The 18,829-nt window shown below is 36.1% G+C and overlaps 2 protein-coding genes across 3 annotated transcripts; one reads left to right on the forward strand and one right to left on the reverse strand.

Moving 5' to 3' along the window:
- Positions 1-12,923: 12,923 nt before the first annotated feature.
- LOC106311308 (2-isopropylmalate synthase 1, chloroplastic-like) lies at positions 12,924-13,783 on the forward strand. The gene is made up of 3 exons (XM_013748506.1): positions 12,924-13,120; positions 13,201-13,460; positions 13,539-13,783. The coding sequence occupies exons 1-3, from the start codon at positions 12,989-12,991 to the stop codon at positions 13,660-13,662; spliced, it is 516 nt and encodes a 171-aa protein (XP_013603960.1). The 5' UTR covers positions 12,924-12,988; the 3' UTR covers positions 13,663-13,783.
- Positions 13,784-14,163: 380 nt separating this feature from the next.
- On the reverse strand, positions 14,164-17,994 carry LOC106312387 (protein LONGIFOLIA 1). 2 transcript variants are annotated; one of them, XM_013749896.1, is made up of 3 exons: positions 17,759-17,994; positions 17,087-17,455; positions 14,164-16,710 (listed from the first exon to the last, which is right to left on the reverse strand). In XM_013749896.1, the coding sequence occupies exons 2-3, from the start codon at positions 17,223-17,225 to the stop codon at positions 14,312-14,314; spliced, it is 2,538 nt and encodes an 845-aa protein (XP_013605350.1). In that variant the 5' UTR covers positions 17,226-17,455; positions 17,759-17,994; the 3' UTR covers positions 14,164-14,311. The 2 variants fall into 2 exon arrangements, with proteins under 2 accessions (XP_013605350.1, XP_013605349.1); XM_013749895.1 differs by having other exon boundaries at positions 17,570-17,994.
- Positions 17,995-18,829: the final 835 nt, after the last annotated feature.

An 18,829-nucleotide genomic window follows, 5' to 3' on the forward strand; every position in this document is an offset into this window, starting at 1 on the left:
GGCGCAGCGGAAATACTAATGGTCGTGTTCCCCTGACCTTGTGCGAACCTGTGAGGAAAATACTTCGACGATGGCAAGATATCAAAGTTGCGATAACTAAATGAGACACACAATTTTTACGTGGAAAACCTCCTCGATGTGAGAAGGAAAAACCACGGGACCGTAGTCCACTCAAAAATCCACTATATAAATGGTATGAGTACAACCACGTCCTCCCTGTTCAACAGCCTGAACATAACAGAGAGTCTAGCTACAAATAGCTATCTCCAACACAAACAACAACAACAAGAGAGCAACACAAAGCTTCAAAACCGGCAGCAACCAAACGACCTCAGCTCACAAAGATTCCGGCTTCCAGAAACTAATCCAACCGTACAAATCCAAGATAAACAAGTCGACAAAAGCTTCAGTCTCATTCTAACTTCTGACTATACTGTGTGCTTGCTCTTGTATCCAATGATGAAGCCATATGCGTACGGATTCCCGGGTGTTCTTGCTGACCTATTGTTGCTACGTACTAGTGTCAGGATACAAACACAGGGGAGTTCAGCTGTCTCAAGGTTCCTTATGATAGCACTTGGTGCATCCGTTTGCCTACACTTGCATTTATCCATATGGGCTGGGGATGGTCATCGTCAACAACTTTGTGAATGTCGCAAGTTCCTTTGATGCAGGTTGTGTGAATGCATATCTCAATAGCGTAGAATATGATGATACAATGCACATCGACGAATCTGGTCTATGAAGCAGCTGTCACGGACGATCTAAGTGTACTGTGGATACAGATCAGCCGTTCAATCCACAAGCCAAGAAGACACAACCCACCCACCCTGGTAGGGATTCTCTTCACTCATCCAAACACATAAGTAACACAACCATACTTCAGATTCTCACATCGTATCTCCTCTTTTGTTTGATGTGATTGGTGGAGATGGGTTTTGCTACATGGGAGCCAGAGCCACCACACGGTCCGGTCCATACAGATCCTTCAGATATCCATGGAAGATGTACGTTAAAGTAGGTGGCGCATTGAGGGAGGCACTGTGCTTTCATGGTAGATACATTCACAACATAACACAACTTCAGAGGAGAAAAGACAAAGTTTATTAGCTTAATGTGTTTGCTTAACTCACAAGATTATAGAATAACTTCTTTATTAACTTAAGAAAATCTCTCAAAATTTTAAGCTCTCGCAATAATCTCTCTCACTTATAAGTTCATGTCACAACTCAACATCTTTTTATATAGAGATCTAAAACTCCTAAACTTAATAGTAAAACTTTTTATCCTAATCCTAATACAAGTAGGATTAGTATGAGTTGAGTTTCAAGCTATCTTCAAGTTTATCTCTAACATTCTCCTTTTTAAACTTGAAATCACTATCTTTCAAATCTTGAACTACAACAAGCTCTCGCATCTCTTTGAATTTCAATCTTCCTAAGGCTTTAGTAAGAATGTCGGCTTTCTGAAGGCTTCCTGCAATGTGCTCCACGTCCACTAGACCATTGTCTATGCACTCTCTAATGAAATGATAACGTTTATGAATATGCTTACTCCGTCCATGGAACACCGGATTCTTTGTAAGCGCTATTACAGATTTGTTATCTATCTTAACCACCACCTTCTCACACGGTTCTTCAGTTACTTCACCAAGTAATTCCTGTAGCCAAATTTCTTGTTTTGCCGCCTCAGTAGCTGCCACGAATTCGGCTTCACACGAAGAGAGAGCAACCATTTCTTGCTTTTGAAAACACCAAGTGATGGGGAAATCATTCAATTAGAACATATGGCATGTGGTACTTCTTCCATCATCAATGTCAACATTGTGACTACTATCACTATACCCTGTTAACGTCCAGCCTGATTTGGTTGACCGTGAGAAGTCGAGACCATACGCAAATTTGCCTTTTACATACTTTAGAACTTGTTTCAGAGCCGCCCAATGAGAAGCTTTAGGTTCATGCATATACCTGCTTAGTGCTCCAACAGAATAAGATAAGTCCGGTCGAGTATGTAGCAAGTAACACAAGCACCCTATGACCCTTCGATAATCCTTCTCATCCATGCTTGCTTCCTGCTCCGCCTTGGAGAGTTTTAGACCAGCATCCATAGGAAACTGTGTTGCATTGCAGTCAATCATGCTTGTTTCTTCAAGGACTTTCTTTGCATAACTCGCTTGTTTGATCGATATTCCCTCATTGTGTTGAACAACTTCAATACCGAGATAATAGGTTAAGAGACCAAGATCACTCATCTCGAACTTGTTCGACATATTGCTCTTGAACTCGTCTATCATCTCTGTCTTAGACCTTGTGATCAACAAGTCATCAACATATACCGCCACAAGTAAAACGTCTCCATCACTTGTCAAACGATACAAAGATGCTTCCTTTGTGCATCTAACAAACTTCAGCTCCTTTAGGATTTTATTAAGCTTCTCATTCCATGCCCTCGGGACTTGTTTCAAACCATACAACGCCTTCTTTAGCTTGTAAACTATCTCTTCACTTCCTTTGACTATATATCCCTTCGGTTGACATACATAGACGTTCTCTTTTAGCTCACCGTTCAGAAAAGCTGTCTTAACATCAAGGTGATGCACTTGCCATCCTCTCGAAGCCGCTAGTGCTATGATGAGACGTACAGTCTCTATTCGCGCCACAGGAGAGAAGACCTCTTCATAATCTACACCGTGTCTTTGAATGTATCCCTTAGCTACCAATCTTGACTTATGTTTGTTTATCGTTCCATCAGAGATTATTTTGATCTTGAAAATCCACTTCATACCTATGGCTTTAGCTCCGGGAGGAAGGTCTACCAGTTCCCATGTCTTGTTCTTCACTATGGATAGTATCTCATCGTCACAAGCGTTTCTCCATATCTCTTCCTCACACGCTTCATCATAGTTGAATGTCTCCTTGTTCAACAGAAGTAACAGTCGTTCTCCCTCGACCTCAGATAAGTATACATTGTCCTCTAAGTAAGCGGGAGCCTTACTGACCCTAGTTGATCGTCGTAGTACTGGCTCTGCTTCTTGCTCTGTTTCGGACTCTGTTTCGTGATCACCTTCTTCGATTGATGTTGCTATGGGATCTTGTTCTTCTTCTTTAGCTTCTTTGACACTCTCATTTATGTTCCCTTCATCTTCTCGTATGCCATTGTTCCCAAAATCTCCAAAAACAAGCTTGAATGATCCGGGAGCAAGAGCCGCTTCGCTTGTAGAGACACTCCAGTTCCAGCTCTTTTGCTCATCGAACACAACGTTTCTACTTACCACTACCTTCCGGTTCATTGGATCAAAGAATCTGTATGCTTTGCACCCTGGTTATGTTCCTAAATGCACTAGTATCCTTGATCTGTCGTCCAACTTTCTTTGATGCGGTGTATCCACCTTGGCATAACTGATACATCCGAACACTTTGAGGTGTTCGATATTAGGCTTTCGACCTTTTAGAGCTTCATATGGCGTCTGAGACTTGAGAACTTTTGTTCCTACCCGGTTGATGACATAAGTGGCGTGCCTAACTCCTTCACCCCACAGATAATTAGGTACACTCATGTGCTTGAGGATGCTCCTTGTCATCTCCATCAGTGTTCTGTTTCGACGTTCTACCACTTTGTTTTGTTGCGGCGAATATGGAGCAGTTAGGTGTATGTTTATTCCCGTCGTCTCGCAGAAACTTTTGAATTCATTTGATGTGAACTCTCCTCCCCTATCGGTTCTAAAAGTCTTGATAGACTCTTTTGTTTCTCCTTCAACCACGGTTTTGAAGACTTTGAATTTTTCTAGAGCCTCACTCTTCTCTTTCAACAGTATTGACCATATATACCTTGAGTAGTCGTCAATAAGAACAAATATATATCGGTTGTTCCCGGCAGTAGGAGGTGTGATGGGTCCACACAAGTCGCCATGAATGAGTTCCAACGGCTGAGATGCTCGATACATGGTGGAGCTGGGGAATGGAGCTCTGGAGTGCTTGCCAAGTAAACACGAGGAACATGTTTCATTGTCAACGTTTAGGCTTGGCAAGCCTATTACTAATTGCTCTTTCATCATCATCCTCATAGAGTTTGCTCCAATATGACCCAACCTCGCATGCCATTTACTACTTTCGGATTGAGTCTCCACCTTAAGGCACTTGGCTTCCACGATGTTCATCATCACTTTATACAATCTGTTTCTCGACCTCTTAGATTGTACTATAAGCTTCCCTTGTTTGTCATGGAGGAAAAGATAATAATCTTTCATTCTCACTTTACAACCAGCTTTTGTAGCCTGTCCAAAACTAATAATACTGCTCTTCAAGTCTGGTATGTAGTAAACATCAGCCAAGATCTTCTTATCGCCGTTTTAACTTATAAACAGTATGGAGCCTTTGCCTTTGATGTCGATTCTTGAGTCATCCTAAATCTCACCTTTCCTGTCACCAAATAATCAATGTTCTTGAAGTACTCATACCTCCCCGTCATATGATTACTCGCCCCATTGTCGAGATACCAAACTCTGTCACTGTCCGAGCTAGCTTCAAAATCCTTGGGGTTTACGTTCTTTTCATTGAGGTAGACTACTTCGTGCATTAATAACCTATCAGCCTCTTGTGTATAATCTGTTATCTCCTTGAGTCTGTTTTCGTATGTCTCTTGAAGCTTCAGAAGTCTATCGGGACAACTAGACGCAAAGTGTCCATTCTTGTCACACCTAAAACATGTAATTTTTGATATGTCAAACTCTTGATAGGATCTTCCTCGTCCTCGTCCTCTTCCATACGAACGTCCTCCTCGTCCTCTGTTTCGAAAATCTCCATTATATTCTCGATTCTCTGAGTTCGCATACATAAGCTTACTCTGTTCTTCATGACCATCCACATCATCCTCTCCAACCCGCTCCTCATAAGCTTTTAATCTACCAATGATATCTTCAAAGCTTGTTACCTTAAGGTCAAGTACTGTTCGAGGGACGCCACAATGTGTATGTACTTCTTTCTAGGTATACTCTTGAGAAACTTCTTGACTAGCTTTGTTTCCTCAATATTTTCCCCTAAAGATGCAGATTTCGAAGAGATCTCAGATAGCTTGCCAACAAAGTCATCAATTGTATCAGTTTCCTTCACCTTCAAGCGATTGAATTCTGCCATTAGGGTTTGTAAACGAGCTTCTCTGACTCTGTCCACTCCTAGATGTCGGGCTTTAATGGCGTCCCAAACCTGCTTCGCGGTATCTAACTCTCCGACCTGCAGGATAAGCGCTTCTGGAATAGATTGGAAAAGAAGAGCTGTGGCCATATCATTCTTATCGGGCTCGATTTTCTCACTTTCAACGGTTTCCCACACTTTGTGAACCTTGAGAAGGACCTTCATGCGCATTGCCCAAACTGTGTAGTTTGTTGCCGTCAGCATCGGACACTTTATGGATGATGGCCCTTCCTTTGGTCTCGTCTGTACGGTCGTGATGTCTCCCATCTTCGTTGAATATGATTTCAGATTTTGCTCTGATACCAATTATTAGCTTAATGTGTTCGCTTAACTCACAAGATTATAGAATAACTTCTTTATTAGCTTAAGAAAATCTCTCAAAACTTAAGCTCTCACAATAATCTCTCTCATTTATAAGTTCATGTCACAACTCAACATCTTCTTATATAGAGATCTAAAACTCCTAAACTTAATAGTAAAACCTTTTTATCCTAATCCTAATACAAGTAGGATTAGTATGACTTGAGTTTCAAGCTATCTTCAAGTTTATCTCTAACAAAGTCTTTCGTAACGAGCTTCGAAGGAGCAAAAGTAGCGAGAAGAAGAAGGAGAGACTAAACCCTAGAAGACATACTCGATGACATTCACCAAACAGCTGAAGTGCTTCAGAGCAAAATATTTCATGCATTCTTCTCATGTCAATAATGTTTCAATTTTTAAAATGAATAGAAACGTGGAGAGGAAGGATGGATTATGATACATATTACAAATTACAATATAAACATATTATTCTTCATTTTATTGATTTAGTATATTGTTTGAAGATATATAGAAAAGTAATGTATATTAGTTGAAGAATTGGAAATCATATTATACTCCCCCCCCCCCCCTAAATAAAAAGATAATATTCCTATTCTCTATCACGTAAAATATCCTTAATCTAAATACTTACCTTATTTCTTCTATACGAAATATGTAGATTATACAATCAATTCATTGCTTCTCTTTCAAATTTGGATTACAGAAAAACACAGGCAAGAAGAAAAAGAGAAGAGAATGTTGGCCGTTATAATAATGGTCGGTACCGTTTGCCTTGTGCTTCTGTTCAACTTTTATGTCAAGCATTGTCTAGAGGAGGAGGCGGATGTGGCTGATATGGCTTAATTAGAAAGTTATTTACCTTTTAAATTATCTATATTATTAAAAGAGAAGTACTCATTAAAAAATATTCTTAAATTTTCTGACTTATTTACACTTTCATGCCACTGAGAATTAAATTAAACTACATATTTTAATGTTTGGCTTTTCCAGTTAAATTAATGAGTTTTTCGTAATCAAATTTAAACTTAATGTCATTAAATGAACCTACTTATTTTAATGTTTGTTTTTTCCAATTAAATTAATGAGTTTTCTTTAATCAAATTTAAACTTAATGTCATTAAATGAACCTAAAAATACAACATATTTAATGTAGCTTATTACGAACGAGTACGACCCAATAATGAACTTGAATTTTATTTTTACGAAAAGGTGAATCACTTGCTCAAGTTTTATAGTCAACTTACATCATGCATCGATCGATGTACAATATTCAAACCACCTATAGTTTTCGTTTTCTTTATAGGATGTATCAACCAACCAATCATCCTATTGATTTTCTAAGCTTTTTAAAAAACAAATCAATAAATACAAACTCAAAATCCAATATCTTCTATTAATCAAAACAAAATATCTTCAATGTCGTATCTTTAATGTACCTATTAAATATAGAAACTGTAACCATAATTACACTAATTATAAGAATAGATTTGATTCCAACCAATTGATTTATTACTTCGGTAATTGATTTGCTTGCAGAAGAAGAAACAATAAATTAAAAATTTGTAAGAATATAAAGATATAGAGATTCCAACCAATTGCCTATATTTGTGTATGATTTTCGCATAATAAGCTTCAAATTGAACATTGAAAAAGATAGAGATATTTTTTTAATCTTTTACCGACACAGAACTTAAACAAAACGAAGAGTTAGATGTAATTCTTTTTTGTTACACTTTCCGGAAAAAAACGGTTACAACATGGGTTTTCATAATATGACATTTTAAAATATTAATGTTATGGACATTTAATAATTATCTTGACGAAAAACAAAGAGTATAAATAATTTATTTTTAATAAAATTATGAAATTATTTATAATTTGATAACTAATTCATCGCTCTTTTTATATGTTAAATTTTTCATAGAAGTTAAAAAAATTGTATTTTCTTTAAACATGTATAACTAATTTATAATCTTTTATGTCATACTAAGTCATAATATAATATTTCTTCATATTTTACATTAATAACCATTGTTTTTATATATCATCCACAATTCTCTAATTATTACGTCTATTTGTTTAGTTTTTTATATAATATCGAATATTCGTCATAAATAGATGGTTTAAGATGCCTAAAAAATTATTTACTTGGTGAATATAATACATTAAACATTACAAATACATCATTTAGTTAAATAAACAACCAAAAACCAAAAATTCATACCCGCGCGCCTAGTTATTATTATTATTGTTATTATTTCGTATTAGAGAGGTGTTTAGGTGAAACTTATATTTTTCTTCTTCTTTTACTTATCGTGTTGTTCCATATTAAAGTGTTCTTTCTATCCATCTAAAACAGTTTAGTATGTTTTTGATATTTACATTTATTTATTTAAACAAGTTTAGTTCATGCAATATGTGGATCAAACGATAGTTTTATGTGTTTTTTGGATGATTCTGTAGTCTATTAGAAAGACAATCTTCTTCTCTACTAAAAGATAAGTACAATTTTATCTACCATTAAAAATCATACTAGATCTATTTTATCAATAACATGTATCTAATTATTATTTACCTTAATTTATTAAATATATAACATTTCTACAAATCATAATAATTATAAATTAATTTTAGCTGTAAATTTATTTTTTTTATTTTTTTTTATTTGTTATTTGAATAATTTTAGTTAGTTTATGTTGTTTAACTGGTTTTTAATTAGATTTGTGAATAGGTTATAATATTATGAGTATTTTTGTCAAAATTTTTAGTTAAAAAAAATATTATTGAGCTTTGATTGATAATGTTTTTGATGATACTTTGAGTTATAATAGTGTATCATTAATGTTATTCTCTCTCTTTTTTTCATTTTCTCTTTTTTTAGCGATCAATTTTCAGGTGAATCACAGTATTATTCCTTATTTTGTATTTAAACCAATTTTTAATAGTTTTCATTTATTAATTAATTTATATTATAATATGATATATAAATAATAAAAATAACAAAATATATTATTGCAATAATACATCAATCACCAGTTAACCTAAACAAATAAATATAATAAAATATTTACATAATTTTTTTTTTGTTAAAGTAAAATTATTTATCTCATTTATTTAAAGTAATATTTTTATTTTATTTACTTTACTGTTTTATATTAATTATTAAACTAAATTTTCTTTATGATTTACAAAAATATTCTATGCACTGTTTCATATCCTAACATTATAAAAATAAAAAGTTGGTGATAACCCAAAGAATCTCTGTCATTATACTAACTTTGAAACATTATGTTCACCACAAGGTCCACAACCCATTTGAGACATCAGAACATCCCAACAAACATGGAAACATTACATTCGTTAGCACAAGGCATATAACTGTATATAAAAATCATCTTCGGAAGCTGCCTTGTCAGCAAGTGTCTTCGGAAGTGGATAGCACACTTAATGGCTTTACATGTTTTGGCTTCTTCTATATTATTCCTCGTTAACCTTATATCTTTATTTGAAAATCAAAGTACAGAGTGTTACAATATCATTGTAACCAGGGACGGATCTATTAACGAGTTAGGGGGTCAGATGACCCCTAGATTTTTTTTTAAATTTCTTTCTTATTTTTTTTAATTTCTTCCTTAACTACTTAAAATTCAGTCATTGACCCCCTATTAATCATGTCTTTGACCCTCAGACCCATTTCCACATTCGATTTTACATTTCTTAAAATGACATTTTTTCTTACTTTCAAAGAAAACAAATAATTAAAAAAATCCAATTTTTATTTCTACGTTTAAGATATTAACTCTATTTGCCGCATTAATGCATGCATTTACTATATTAATGTTTTCTCTTTAATGTTCTTATGAATATTCTAGGTAAATAATCCTAACCGAGGCTTAGTACATTTCAATATATTTTTCACTCTCTTAACACTGACTAAAGTGGGGTTTTATAAGCAAGAGGGATATGAAGATCATCTAGACTTAATTTTTTAACCAATACATTATACCTAGAAAATAAAAATATTAATGCATATGAAAATAAATGATAACACATAGAGAAAATGTATTAAACTTAAAATTACATTTATTTTCTTAAAACTGTATTAAAATCATAATATTATGAGAAAATATAGATTTAAAATATATGCACAAATATTGTTATGTTTGTTTTCATTTTATATGCGTATTGTTTTGTATCGATATTTGTATATAAACAGACCCCAATAAAATCTACTTCCGGATCCGCCACTAATTGTAACTATGTTGACCATGACATTATATATCCTTCTTTAATCCATGCATTTTTTGCCAAACTATCAAAATGTCTAATATATCATTCAATCGGAGAGTAGGACAGTAAATGACATAATCCTTTTTATTACTATTAGCTTTTAATCAACTTAGTTTATTTATGTTCTTTTTACCCTTCTTTCTTCCATTGAAAGCTAACATCTTTTCTTCACTTCTTTGATTACCAACGATCACGAGGAAATCAGATTCTATTTCCTTGTTTACTAGTGTGAAACCAAAACTTAAAAACTTTGTGACTTTCCCAGTGTCCCTACCACAAATCACAAACACCAATCCCCTTCTACTGTCCATTTCAAGCCATTGGCTCCTCAAGTGTTCTTCCTCATTTCAAACTGTTCTTTAGGCGGTCGTTTTGAAGTTAACTGGTGTTAGGTTCGTCATCTCAACAAGCTCATCAAACCGGTCTTAAGCTCCTCAAGTTGTTGTTCTCTCTGCTCAAATCTTCTTTCCTTCGAGCTCACAACCAAAACCAGTCTTCAGTATTTTCAAGAGCTTCAAAGGTATGTCGTTGTTCCCCTTCTACTGTCCATTTCAAGCCATTGTCTCCTCAAGTGTTTTTCCTCACTTCAACGGTCGTTTTGAAGTTAGCTGGTGCTAGGTTCGTCATCTCAACAAGCTCCTCAAGCCGTTGTTCTCTCTGCTTAAATCTTCTTCCCTTCGAGGTCACTGCTAAAACCAGTCTTCAGTATCTTCAAGAGCTTCAAAGGTACGCTGGTGTTCCCTACTTACCTTTTGGCTTGATCTCAGGATTTTGTATCTATCTTTAGCTCTTTTTAGTTGAAAAAGTTTAATCTCAAGTTTGTGTGTTGGGTCTTGTAAACTTGGAACCTTTTTATGATTTTATATCTTTTAACCACATTGAGATTGGTTTTCATCCTCTTCTCCAGCTGAATCTAATTTTCTATTGGGTTCTTGATTAGTTAATTTTTGGTTGTCTCTGAATAGTGACCACAAGAACCCAGTCTAATAGTTGCAATAAAGACTCAATATTGTGTAAGCACACAAAAGTTTCTCTTGAGTTGTGTCTGAGTTCTGTTTTATAAGTTTGAATCCAACACGAGGTTTTTGTCTTTTGGATTGTGTCTTAGTTCTGTTTTATAATAATGTTTCACTTGGCCTTTGTTTGTGACAGGAACTGTACTTCCTTCATCTGAAACCTTATACTCAATCAGCCGGTCTGAGGAAAGGCAGTCACATCTCCTGAAGCTTCTCCAACGCTTACCTTGTCTCTTCGAGGGCTTGAGTGTAGGAAGCCATCTCTCTACTGAGGTCGTCGTTCAGGTTCAGAGTCAAATAACCCATTATGCTGCCTCTCTTACCAGGTTTGTGTGCTCAGATAACTCTTGAGCTTATATCATCTTGTGAATGCTGATTTGTGTTTCTGTTCTATTTATGCTCTACTTTTTTTGCTTTGCAGGATCCCCTCCTATGGATTCCCCAGTGACCCATATTCCCCTGCAAATACTGACTCTATCATTGAAGTAGTTTCCCCACCGGAGCTTCCAATTTCAGACTCAGTTTTCCTCGCAGACACTTCATCCCATTATGATGACAAGGGATGGGATAAATACTTACACAGAGCTGTAAATGCTCAGACATGGAGCCTATTTGTTGCCAATCTTTACAGTATCACTACTCTTGTAGATCCCTTATGCTTCTTCATCATTAAACCCAAACAGGTATATCATTATATATCTTTCTATTTTTTGCTTCTCATGTTTTTGAGTACTTTTTTACAACCATTTTGCGTACTGCAGGACAAACGCTGCGTTACGGTCAATAAGACGTCGGCTACATTCTTCATACTTTATAGAACTGTAGTGGATCTTCTACTCATAGTAAACATTCTGCTACAGGTGTGTTTCATTTTGCTTCTATTTTGTAATAAGAGAATATGTTGGCTTTGATGCTTCTTCTTTCATTTTTTTTGTTGCAGTTCTGTTTGACCTACAAGTATAGGGTTGCTGGTGCTGGTCCAAGAAAAAATGCATTCAATTACTTCCGAAGAGAGTTTTTAGGGGACTTGATCATACTGTTCCCACTTCTACAGGTACTGTTATGTTTAGATCTACAACTGTTTATTAGTAGAGGCTAACTGAAATATGTTCATTTTGTCTTTCCTCTTTTGGATACAGATATGGATGTATCTGTTGCAAAAAATCTTAGACTCGCCAAATACCTCTGGAAGCAACTTCTTCTACATTATTCTCATTTTCCCGTACATTCCCAAGCTCTGGAGAGTACGAAAACCGTTTGCTACCATTGTATCTCGGCTGCTCCCAGTTCATTCACCAATTCTTATCCTTTTCAAGAATCTTTTATACTACATGATTGCTGGTGGGGTTATTGGCAGCTTTACTATGCAGGTTTGTCATATTTTCAGAATTTATATTTTCTCTCTTCTTTTCTGGTGCTTATTTACTAAGGTTGTCTTAACCAAGTAGTGATTTATCTATTCCTCTCATTGCATGACTCCTTTTTTTTTTTTGTCTCTTTCGGAGAGTTACTCAATGCCTTCAAGATATTTGCCAGAAATCTGATAGTGAATGTGGTTGCTTTAAAGAGGATGGTTATTCTTATGGTCTCTGTAATAGGGCAGTCACTCTCAGCACTAAGTCCGACAGTACAGTAAACATTCATGCTTTTTTTCTGAGGTATTCAGGTAATTGGCTCAATATGTAAAGATGTATCAAGAAACTGTTCAACTTGCATATCTGGGATTCTAAAATGGGTTTTAATTGTTTTCAACTCTCAAAAGCAAATCAGCACTCTAGCTAGAAACCTAGACCCAGGTGAAGGTTTTCTAGAGAAGATCTTTTGTGTGGTGATTCAGTTACTGGGGCTTTCACTTTCCCGTTTATTGTGGCTAATGCGCTGAGCAACCTTCAGAATCTCAAACAATGGTAAATTGCTCTCGTAGTTATACAAAAGGATGGTTTCAAAATCCCAAAGTTTTCATTGTGTTTTGTCCATCTTAGGACTGTGAAGCAACTGACAAGCCAGGAACAGAGGAAATCTGATGGGCATCTTGCGTTGAAAGACAGTTTGACTGAGGTACACATCAATCTCACCCACACATACTCAATGTTACAGTCTTTGTGGGAGGGAGACACTAATGTCTTCTCGTATTTTTACTTTACCCTTAATATCACATTATTTATTCAGATGTCTAAGTGTTTTCAATTCCAACTGATCGTTTATGTTTTCTTCCAGAGTGTCACTGACGCGGAGAGAATAGCTTTGGTATCTGACGAGGTGTTCCAGCCAGAAGCCGTGTGGAAACTCCTGGACATTCAGGTGAAACTGTGATTAAGATAGTTTTTATTGACCTCTGTTGTCATGTTAGTTGTCTCATTTTTAATGAAAGTGAGATGCAGATAATTTGTGCGACTATGGAGTTTTCAACAGCAACTGTGACACTTGCTGATGCTGATGGCAAAGAGCATTGCGCTTGTTCTAAGGGAACTTGCCCTGTCAAATCAGCTTTTAAGGCAGTTGATCTTATTTTCAAGGAACCGACGACTTTGCTTGAGTACTCAATGGATACAGCAACAGAAGGCACTGATGCCATTGCAACCACACGAGTTCTTGTCCGTGGAAACGCTCTAACTGGTGAAGAAGTTCAAAGAAACTTCAGGTAAAAATCTTCTCATTTGAACTAGACAAAGATAATCATATTGCCTAGTTTGATTTTTCATCTCTATGTCTTTGGTAGTGGAACCGGAGCGAGAATGAACGTTGTAGTGTCGGCGGTCGAGGCTTATATAGAAGCTCTGAACAAAATGCTCGACTTCAAAGAAAAGTTCCTTCTTGAAACATCAAAGTCCCTGCCTGAATGAAAATCTTTTTGTGAGAGACCAAAGTTAGTTATCTTTCTAGGTATATAGTGTTTGGCAGTAACTCAGTGTTCAAAGTTTGTATGTAGTTTATTTGAAACACTTGTTACTATAAAAAACTTAAACGAAGAAAATTATGTAATTGTGCAAATACAATGGCTCTCTGTACTCATAGCTCTTCTTCAAAACCTTCTCAATCTTTGCAACAAATACGAAAGCTTCGTCAAACTTTTTTTTTATCTCTTGTTGAAGAAAACACAATGTACCAATGAGATTTGGTTCTTTTCAGGGTCTGTCTCTACAAAACTATGGCCATGATTGGAGTGGAGATGGAGCAACTGATCTCGAAGTAAACTTTATATTCACTGGAAATCTACAAGATAACAAAGAAGTCTCCAATGAGCAACTAACTAAGCTAGTTCACTTGGTAGGCACGTCAACTTCGTGAAGCTGTTGCAGCACAAGCAGGCAGGCCTATGTTCAAGTTTGAACCACTACATAGTGAGCTGATATAACGAGCACAATATTTATTTATCACCAAACATCGAAGAGAAAGAAAAGAGAACAAACATGCAGAGAATGGTTACATGACTTTTGACTTGTATTATTATTTATATACGGCTTTAGAGTACAGAGAATATAAAAAACGAGTTTATGAATCAGTAATAACTACTCGTCTGCTTGGAGTAGGTTGCAGCCGATCAATCTCACCATGCACGACCTCACTCACCAGGTCCTTGAAGAGAAGCCTCTCCAAGTGAAGCACTATACCCGGGACTACATCATCAAACTCCGTCCATTTCTCAGACCGCATCTCCATATCTTCATCCAATATACATTTCAAGAAGTCCTCTTCTTGTTCCCCCAACAAGAACAAGTTATCTGATCTCCTCTTGGCTTCCTTTTGCACTGTTTCTATCTCTGAACACAGCTCTTTCAAGAGTTGTTGCGCACTAAACACCCTCCTCTTCATCCCTTTACCTCGCTTCATCCATGGCTCTACATCAACAATAGCTAACTTCTTCACAAGCATCTCATTAACAGCGTCGAACACAACCTTGCGGTTGAGCTTCTTCTCATTGCCGCCACCACTGCTTCCTTTAGTTTGCTCAAGAACGAGAAACAGCTCAGGGTTAATAGGATGACCTGAAGAGTGGAGCTGAAACGTGGTTGACTCTGAGGCTAAGTCTCTCAGGAGAAGACCAGAGGCTAACAGAATCTCGGATATGTATCTGTGATCAGTGTCAGCACCACTGTTCTCGCATAGCGATGCAATGTAGTCTTGGCTTGCTTCGTCATGGCTAGAGTTTAATCTTTTCAGCTTCTGAACCAAATGCTCCACGTTCTGAAGCTTCTTTCTGTTTACCTCTGGAGACAAGGTGGTTGTTGTCTTTGAGAAGCTGTAAGCTGGATTCCACTCGTCTTCTTCATCAGTCTTGGTGCCTTCACTAGCTTGAGATGGTTTGATGTCTCTGTAGATTGATGCGTTGAGAACAGACACTGGACTTGGATGTTCCGATGACCCATCTCCACTAGACTTTGGACTAGCGTTCTGCATTAAGTTAGAGACTACTGTTTTAGCTGTCTCTATCACAGATGAGCTCTTTCCACCACCTGCTTGGCCATCCTTTTGCTGCATCAATCTCCTCTGAGAACCTTGTCTACTACGCCTACTACCACCAGGAGAAGTAGCAGATTCTTCGAGTTTTCGGTTTGTTTGTCTTCTTGATTTGCTTGAATCAGATGGTATAGGTGGTGGCCTAGAGTACTTCTCATTCTCATGCTTCTTCATATGACTCAATCTTGGACTTGCACTCTTTGCAGTGACCTGAGAAGATCTCAAGTTTCTTTTAACATTCACAGACCCTTCCTCTTCTCTATTAAGACTGTGAATGGGAATCAGAGATGGTGAAGGAACACCAACAAGTCTGGCAGGTTTCATAATCACAATTGGTCCTCCTCTCATAGTGGATGATGGCATCACATGGCTTTCCAAGCCTCTTGAGCTTGTTGAACATTCTTGCTGCTTGACGCTTTTTGTTTGCATTGCCTCTACTATCTCATTAATAGCTCTCAGATCCTTTACCGAATGCTTAAACTCTAGATCTTTCAACAGAGGCCTGCAGGCTTGCTTCTGTTGCTTCTTCCATGGAGCTGGTTCAATGGGAAACCTCAAACTTGATAAAGGTTTAATAACAAACTCAGAGCTTCTCCATCTTGGTGATGAAGTAAAAGAAGAAGAAGCTAGGTCCTTCCCTACGCTTCTTGGTGAGCTAGGAGATAACCGGATAGTCCGGTTCATGCTATTCTCCCTCAATGACCTTGAGAACGGATCACTGTTGAGTTTGGTGTCTCTTCTCAGTGGAGAACCAGGTAACGTCTCCAACCCCATTAGCTTTGCAACAACACTAGGAGGCCGTTTGTTCACGTTAGAGCTTCTACTGAAACTCTCAACAAGCTTATTGTTATTACCTGACTTGAGATCAAGGTGGTCTCTACTGTCCAAAGAAAGCTTAGGAGACTCTTTCACCTTATTCTTGGATTTAGACTTCTTCTTGTGAGAATCAACGTAGTAACGAGACGCATCTTTCAAGTCAACCTCATTGTAATAATACTGAGAAGTGTTGAGTTTGGCTAGAGCTTTGCAAGATTCATTGAAATCTACAGGAGTGGATTGCTTCAAACCATAGGGTGGTGGTCTGGGAGAATCATCTCTTCTCTTGTTGTGTCTGGATACTTCGGAAAGTCCTCTAGCTTCTCTGTAAATGGAGTCTCTAACAACATCTCTAAGGTCAAGCCCCAACCCGCTTCCTTGGCTCATCGCTGGAGATTCTTGGAAAATGACCCGGTGGTCATACGGTGAAATCTCAGGTTGAGTTTCTTTGTTGAGATCAGAAGACAATGGGGAAGATGATGAACATGACGATGAGAAGGAAACTCTAGAAGATTCTGTTGATACTCTTGTTAGTTTCTCGCTTGTCTCATTTCCGGTGTTGATAATGTTGGAGTCTTGAATCTGCAATGCAGAGTCTCTTTCAAAGTTGATATTACCTGCAACAAGAACAACACATGAGACCAAAAGAGTTATATCAAATTATCTTTGCTTATAAACCATAAGCATTACAGATTTAAGAAACGTGGAGAGTCTTCTAAGGTTCAGAGAAGTCAAAATCTACCAAGTAAAAGCCACACAAAATACAATAATCTAATCTAACAAAACAAACATGCATTTCACAAACTAGAGCAACTTTATCTCCAGAATGAGACAATACCTTTTGGTTCATGAAGAAGAAACAGAACTTAAGAAGAACATGGAAAGACATCATATAGCTAAGAACATATGGCCATGTACAAGTCAACCACTAAGAGACACGATCTAAGTCACAAGTACTTATTTATTTATATCTTATAGTGTTATTATGATTACCTAAAGTAAGACTTTTTCGCCGGTTTGAGAGAAGATGGTTGTGGCGATCAAAGATCTGGAAAATCCCATTCATACACCCAATTTTCTTCTGTAGATCAGAGTTTTCATCTGCCAATGTATGCAAAAGCTTTGCAGCCATGAGTAGTAACTTCTTCTTTTTTTTTTTGGAATAACTTCAAGGTTTGGTTATATCTCCATCAACAAGCAACCACCATAAGGAGAATGACCCACTTTCCATGTTATCATATAGTTCCAAAAAAAGCTGAGATTTTTATCAATTTAGATTCCAATAAAATTGGCCTTAGGCAAAGCTCAATGTGAGAACGCCATTGCCCTCCAGCTAATTACAGCTGCTTATATATTCCCTCCCTATCAACGACAAAAAAAAAAAAAGAGAATGAAGAAAATTAGCATTTTTGTTTCTACTTGTAGCAGAAGTTCAAAACTTTGCCACTTGACAGCAGACAGATTCCCAAATCTCACCGGAGGGGACAAAGACGAACCCTTTTCGTGAGTTATCTCGTCGACACTAACAAAAAAAAATGCTCTGTTTATTACAGAACAAAAGAGAGTCCTTGTGTAGGAATCCTTCAGAAGAAAATAATTCAGGGAGATGTCACTGATAAAAATCTCACAAACCCAAGAAAAAGAAAGACAGAAACTTTCAGATACCTAGAAACAGATAAAGCCAAGCAGAGGGAACAAGAGAAACACTCTGCCAAATGTTCTTCTGTTTTCTACTCTCTGTTTCTGCTCAGAGTACAAAACAAAAACATTGTCTTGTGTGTTTTCTGATGAGTAATAGAATAGAAATGAGGTGAGATTAGAGAGAGGAAGTGAGGGGGCTGTGGCAAGTGGATGTGGTTTGTTAAAACTCTGTTTTTGAGATGTCTCCCTCTGCATGTGACTCATGTCTTCTCGTTACCAACTTAAAAAATATATCCACAATATTATCTTCTTTTCTTCCTCGTTTCTAATTTATAATTGTATTTTTAATATATTACGTTAATTAAAAATAAAATGTGCATATGCTAATAATACTAGTATTCAATATAATAACATACTGTAACACTGCAAGTCTAGAGCTTGAAAATATAAAAATCTAAGAAATCTTGCCAAAAATGTATCATGTATAATCTTTTCAACCATAAGTACATTATGGACCCTCTAATCCCCTATATATTATTTGAAAATCATTACAACTTCTTTTTGTATCTACATGTCATCACTAGAATGATTATTAGAATCATTAGAGAAATATGTTGGTCCATCTAATTATATAATAAGTTTTTTTATTAAACTAACAATAAATTCATCATTAATGTACTTTATTATTTCCTTAAATAAAATTTACGGAATTGCTTAATGTGGCTAAAATATATATGGCAATTAATAATTTTGAATAATAAAGATTTGATAAAAAAATAGTGTATTTTCTATCATATTTGTTTAATTTTAAACTATTAAATAAATTAAACAACCACAATAACCATATAATAAAAATTTAGATTTTTATGTATATGTTATATTTTGAATTTTTACAAACGGCTATAAATTACTAAAACTGTTAAAAATCTCACATTCAAATTTTATGATCCATGGTTTAAAATTTTTGTTATGACAAAATATAAATGACTACAAAAATTATATAAGTAAAAAATCTAATTTAATTAATTATTAAGACTAATATATATATATATCATTTTAAATTAAACTATAAACCATATAAAATACAATATTTTA

This window comes from Brassica oleracea, chromosome C8, assembly GCF_000695525.1.
Source record: "Brassica oleracea var. oleracea cultivar TO1000 chromosome C8, BOL, whole genome shotgun sequence".
Lineage (NCBI taxonomy): Eukaryota > Viridiplantae > Streptophyta > Magnoliopsida > Brassicales > Brassicaceae > Brassica > Brassica oleracea.

What these genes read in the sequence shown, in the direction of transcription:
- LOC106311308 (XM_013748506.1), top strand. Translation starts at nt 12,989, where the DNA reads ATGTCTAAGTGTTTTCAATTCCAACTGATCGTTTATGTTTTCTTCCAG. An exon ending in GGAAACTCCTGGACATTCAG is followed by an intron (nt 13,121 to 13,200) that starts GTGAAACTGTGA and finishes AGTGAGATGCAG; the next exon opens with ATAATTTGTGCGACTATGGA. An exon ending in GAAGTTCAAAGAAACTTCAG is followed by an intron (nt 13,461 to 13,538) that starts GTAAAAATCTTC and finishes TGTCTTTGGTAG; the next exon opens with TGGAACCGGAGCGAGAATGA.
- LOC106312387 (XM_013749896.1), bottom strand. Translation starts at nt 17,225, where the DNA reads ATGGCTGCAAAGCTTTTGCATACATTGGCAGATGAAAACTCTGATCTA. An exon ending in GCGAAAAAGTCTTACTTTAG is followed by an intron (nt 16,711 to 17,086) that starts GTAATCATAATA and finishes TTCTTGTTGCAG; the next exon opens with GTAATATCAACTTTGAAAGA.